The sequence below is a fragment of the Polistes canadensis genome, unplaced genomic scaffold (assembly GCF_001313835.1).
Source record: "Polistes canadensis isolate GaletaPanama2010 unplaced genomic scaffold, ASM131383v1 scaffold_261, whole genome shotgun sequence".
NCBI classification, from domain to species: Eukaryota; Metazoa; Arthropoda; class Insecta; order Hymenoptera; family Vespidae; genus Polistes; species Polistes canadensis.
Window position 1 is genome coordinate 192896 of NW_014569808.1, and position 6361 is coordinate 199256.

At 37.1% G+C, this 6361-nt stretch overlaps 1 protein-coding gene across 1 annotated transcript in view; it reads left to right on the forward strand.

The window, feature by feature from the left end:
* The window catches only part of LOC106790805, a 17089-nt gene extending 11075 nt beyond the window's left edge, over positions 1-6014 (forward strand). The window contains exons 8-11 of the mRNA XM_014755965.1: positions 394-509; positions 653-863; positions 1070-1567; positions 3048-6014. Coding sequence (XP_014611451.1) covers positions 394-509; positions 653-863; positions 1070-1567; positions 3048-5136 — 2914 coding nt within the window. The 3' untranslated portion in view covers positions 5137-6014. The remainder of the gene's footprint in view (positions 1-393; positions 510-652; positions 864-1069; positions 1568-3047) is intronic.
* The last annotated feature ends 347 nt before the right edge of the window (positions 6015-6361 follow it).

Genomic DNA, 6361 nt, shown 5'->3' on the forward strand with positions numbered 1-6361 from the left:
TATATATATATATATATACATATACATATCCGGAGTAGATGCATATGCATCGCGATATGTTTGTGGGATCATCTTCAACTGGGTCAATCCAATTAAGTGAAACAAAACTGTTTAGTAGGTACGTTTGCAAACGAACACCAAGTCGATTGTTACATATGTCCAGACAATCTCAATAAATACACTTGTAGCATTTATGCGTTTCTTCCATAATATACGATGTTTCCAACTAACACAATGATACTTTAGTGCAATTAAATGCGTATTGTTTTATAATTTCAATAAGAGTAAATAATATAAACTATTTGAAAATATTTCTACACATATATATATATATATATATATATATATATATATGCACGTATAATATTTTTATGCACGGTGTATGTAAAATAGGAACCCAAACGCAGCCAAGAGATATCCGTACTTGACTGACGGACTAAAGGAATGGGGACAGTACGAGCTTGATTGGTTGGAGTACAATTCAAGAAATCAAACTTACTTTAATTTAAGTAAGTATATCATGTTAGAATACATATATGTGTGTGTGTGTGTGTGTGTGTGTGTGTGTGTGTGTGTGTGTGTACCTATATATGTGCACGCAGAGTCGCCAGAGAGTCTTTGTTGACCACTATATGAAATTCTTTCGTCGTAGCTATACCGCCAAAGCTTGGCTCTCACTATCGTTCTGCTGAGATGCAATTCTGGAACGAGGATCTTCCCAACATGTTGAGGCATCCCAGCAAAGACATTCCGATGTTCAATCGACCAAAGGGTCCACGACCCCCTATACTCGACTTCGCTGATGGGATTGGTAAATACGCGAATGGCAGCTCCGACAGGAATTACGACATTCACGGTGCCTGGTCAGCGATTAACGATAATATTTTTCTATATTTTAACCACAATTTTTTTATATTTATTATATAATATCGTAAAGTTGAAATTTTCTCTAAAATAAATGACAAAATAAATAATTACTTATACATACATATCATTTGTTTCCTATTAACGAGATATAGAAAGTATGAAGGATTTCATGTCCCTACTAAAGTTAAATGATTTTCGTTAGGATGACAATGAAGACGCCATCGAGTATAACCGAAAGTAATTTTGAGAAGAGACCACTGATACCTCTTTTTGCGACGACGAATCAGCCAAATCTTGAAAGCACCACGTCCGAGTCAAGCTCTTTAAAAAGTTCCTCGGTTATAACGATAATGATCGGTTTCGGCGTGGTATTCCTGATAATCAATTTATCCGCTTTCTTATATTTATACTGGAAACGTCAAGCTACGAAAAAGAATGAAAAACCTCTAAAGAGACGTCTCAGTCAGAGAGATGAAACATCCAAAAGACCGAAGACGGAGAAACAAGAAAATCATTATGGCGATCTTGGTTATAAAAGTGATAGCAAGCCGGATTTGAACGAGGTGATTAAAAGTGACAAAGCTTACGACAACAATTCCAACTTTGGCAGAAGATCCAAACTTTCGCGAGAAAATTCCAATTCTACTATCGATACCCATATTAAAGTTCGAGAGTGGATACAACAGGAAATTGTACACAGGTGAGAAAAATACTTAACTGTTTTCTTTCATTTTGTTAGATTTTTAAAGCTAGTAAAAATTACATTTGGAGAAATAAAGGATAAAATCGTAATCTTTTAATCCGTACTTCTCATAAGAAATAAAAAGTAAGTCGATTTTGCATATTCGTTCATTACAACAAGCTCTAGTTTGAATCGTTCTGAGCATCGAATGGATTGGTCATCCAATTAGTGGACGTACTTATCGTTAGAGAGATTCCCTTTTGTGTTTCGAACGCTATTGTATACGTTTTCGCGATGTAAAATTGGGCTTTTTCCCCATTTGATCGATACACTAGAGAATACGACGAATTGAACAAACTTCTTTATCTTTTTTTTTTTTTTTTCTATACCTTCCTATCGAAATATCTTTCTTTTGAGTCTTTTTCGATCGATTCTATGAAACTCAATCGTGCCTATGAATATTGAACTTATCTCGACGGACATTTTCGTTAATCGACATTGTTGCTTCTCACGATTCTCTTTTCCACCTTTTGTACGTCGACTTTGTCAAAGAGAGCTATCAAGAATTCCGATATCGAAAACTGTTTTTGCCATATTACCTCGAAAGAGAAAAACGAATAGGAGACAAATTTTAATCGCAAAAAAAAAAAACGTGGATTTGAATTTATTTTTACAATATTAACGTTTCAATTAAGCTAAGCTAGGTCATCGTTTAATTATCTTTAGTGGCAATCCCAATTAAAGTCTTATTTATTAAAAGCATCGTATATATATATTACGTCTCGCGGTGGCAAACTCGTGTTTTTCATTATCTTCTAAAAGTATGTACATTCAAAATTATTTAACGAGGGTAAGTACATTTCCGCTCGTTTTCCTTCCACGATTATTACTCGGCCTGAAGAAGTACGGATTCTCCATTACACGTCAATGAATAGAACTCGGGCTTTTCATTTTGTTTATACGAGATATTGTATATATGTATTATGTATAGATACATACTTTTGAAGATTTAGAGCACGAAGATGATCCTCTCTTTCTCTTTCTCTTTCTCTTTCTCTTTCTCTTTCTCTTCCTTATTTTAGTTTGGACTAAAGTGTACGCTTCAAGTGATGTTTTAAAAGAAGGAAAGCTGCATTCAGAAGGTAGCATTGCTTCCTTTAAGAGCGTTTTTGTTTCTCACCCATCTTCTACAATTCCAACATCTTTTACTTTTTCTCTGGTTAAATTTGAAGGAATAAAGAGATTATTCTCATGAAAGTTCCATCGCAAAAGTCATAGAGAAAGAGAATAATAAGATTCTACAAAAAGATCTTTGAACGTACTACAAAGTATTCGTTATGACGATCTTTATTCAGATATTCAGTAAAGATCGTGAAAATTGTTGTGAAAATTGTTATTAAACTTGTATAAAATAGTTAGTTAAGTTTTCTATAAATGATAAATATGATTATACTAAAGGACTATATTCACAATTCTTTGATTTCAATATTTTTCAAAGGTGTTCACCGAGGTTTCTGCGAAAAACAAGAGAAACTTTGGCGAAAGAGCATCAGGCGAAATTAACGAAACAAGAAGAAGAAGAAAAGTGGCGATTGGAAGAGGAAGCATTGAAGAAGGGTAAAAAGGAAGAGCCGATATACGACGAAAGTCCAACGATCGTAGTACGACCAGGTAAAAAGTCAAAGGCAGCAAAGGTATCGGTAGGAATTGATGCCACCCCGGCAACGAGGACCGAATCTATTTTGAATCAAGTACCAATTGAGTTGTCGAAGAAGGAGGAGACGTTCCTCGAGAAGATCGAACAAACCTTCGACTATCCTCTATCGGATTCCGGCAGCCAATTCCAGATGACACCTCAAGTCGTTGTAATAGAGCATCATCATTCTAGAAGCGATCCACTACCAATGGAGAACGTCTTGAGAACCATGAAACCGAATTTCTCGACTCCGCGAATCTATGAATCCGATTCTGGGAGTGTAAGTAGTCTCTACGCGAAGATCAATCCAAATTTGAAAGCTCGAATTCCGCGGGCGAATCTTGAAAGGAGCGACGAGACCATAGAGATCGAGGCTTCGAAGAATGCCGAGGATCAAACTATTCCATTTGAGGAAATCTACGTGAAATCGACGAAATTAACAACTTTTGGTGGGGGTAGTACGCCTAGTGACGTCAACGTCACTTGTAGAGAACCAACGGTCGAAAGGGAGTCCGTTAGTCCAGAGGAAGCTCTTCGAACGATAAAACGACGAAATTACCCCAAGGTCCTACCAGACATTGAGAAAAGACGTTCGCTTCCTGTACCGACAACCTTGTTCCTACCGAAACAACATGGAAACTCTTTAAGAGGATACAAGGGTACTCTACCTAGTCCTGTTTCGGGGCAACCTCCATTACCACCGCCAAGAATGTTTGGCCCATCTAAAAGCTTGGAATTCGCCGAAGAAAAGGAGAACCATTCCGAGGAGGAAGCAGTTACCAGTGATCTTCACATCGGACCTTTAGCCAAGCGACAAGATTCTTCCGCTAAAAACAACTCCGATCCAAGCATCATCGATTCCATCGAAGGAAACATTATGATGAATAGCGTTCATCCCGGTGGCGGGAGCGTTGATACCATTTACAAGAATCCAAGGTGTCCCGTACATGGTGGATCCTACACGTTTTCGCCAACATCTCAGACACTGGACAAAGATATTGGAGATCCTAGAAGAGACTTCGTCGAAGCAGGAATGGGCAACCCTAATTGGTACAAGCCCGTAGCGAGGGATGGCAAGGTAGTGCCGGTAATGTCATTGGCGTCCTCGGAACCACGGATCGTGATTGCTCCTAGAGAACCGGAGAGACAGCATCGATTGATCGATCCTAACGCAAATTGGGATAGGACAGGCGAGCCAAAGATCCTGAGAGTGGTTAATCTTCCAGGACAGGACAATCAAGATCTCTGCCAGACAATAACGAATATGGGAAATACTTGTTCTTCGGGTTCATCCGAACGATTCGAGGTAGAATCCAGTGCAGGATCGAGCAGTGTTAGCAACTTAACCAGCTCCAAAGAAGAAAGAAAAGAACCACGTATCATAATAACTGCTGCTGATCCAAAGAATACTAACTTGGGCAATTTGAAACAACCGAAAATCATTATCAAACCTACGACTAGTTTTCAAAAGAGCCGAGATCAAAGGAACATACCGAAAATCTCAGCAATACCATTGGTGGAACGACAAAATAGTCAAAACGTCGAGAGGGATAAGATCTTAGAACGTAAAGAGAACAGACCTACTCTCGAAAGACCTCCTTTGAGAGAAAAGCCGAAAGTAACGAGAATACCGTCATTTTCCAGACGAAAAGAGGACTTACCTATCGTTACGGATAAATCGTTAACGCAAACGCATGTGGAGAAGACGGAAATTGTGCAAAGAGTCGAAGCAGTAACTGGTAAAATCGCGAACGTGACTTACGTACACGATAGCAAATCTTCCATACCTACGCTTCAGAAAAAGGACTGCGAGAAATCGTCTACAAGTGGTGAAGATTCCAATGGAATCCCGACTGGTACAGTCAAAAGAAAACCCTCCAATAAAAAATAATATAAAGAGGTTCAACAACTAGTTCTACGCTTCCTCTCTTGTCTTGATCGCCTTTTTTTGCAATATCAAGAAGTACGAAAAGGGGATCAAATTTACCATACCAGCTCGTAATCGTGTAAAGACAAGATAATAGACTACACGAGTAGATAGAAAATAACGATAGACTCAAAAATAATATTAACGTTATTATTATAGAGAATAGATAAGCTAAGCGAGTCAAGATAAGTCGATAGGAATAATGTAACTAACAATTATGCAGATTAAAAGGTGAAAGGCATCGGGCTGGAGGAAAGTATTGTCCAATTTAACGTGGCATTTAATTCTTGAACATTTGACAATACTTCCCCCTCTTTAGTCGATATCTTCATTATAATGATGCAAAGATAAATATATGCACACAGACCACCAAATTGTACTACGCGATTTACATTTCCCCAAACTGATGTTTGCATTTTCTTACAAAATATTCTCTCCGAGAATTCAACAAATATTTTAGTTCTAGTAAATCGAATATCGAAGCTGCGTTGGTTCGTTCGTCCTTTAACTTTCAACGATTCTATAGAGGAAAACTGATCTATCGATATCATTTTGCGAAACCTAAAGCCGATGTTGAAGAAGAGTTGGCTAAAAGATTCGGTCCAGTGCATGCTAAAGTAATGAAAGCATCTTCCTATTCGAACGGACTTTCGAATTCGACGAGCCGAACGAAGAAATTGAAAAGTCCTCCACGAAAGAGATCGATCCTGATTTCGAACGGGGCAACGACGAATTTTATTTTACGTAAGAAGAAGAAACTAGAAACGTGCCACTATACTTCGTGATTGGTGATAGAGTAAGTTTATTACAGTTTCCAAGTCGTGTTATCTATGAAAGTTCTCTCCGAGAAATTAAAACTACTTGTCAAAGTTCAAACTTTTGTAAAAAAGAAAAAAAAAAAAAAAAAAAAAAAAAAAAGGATTAAGCTAATAGAATATTATTATATAACATATCGATTAATTAATATAATATTTTACACGACATCAATAAATGTACTATACAAGTAAGATATTATATAATATGACCACTTTGTCTCTAATATAACTATCGATAACTATCGAATAATTGTTTCCTATAGAATTTTGTATTCGCGTTCTTTCTGTAAGAATAAGAAATAAAAGAATTTTCTTACTTTTACAGTAGATATGATAATGTCGAACATTTGAATTTCCTACTTTTCAGCGGACCT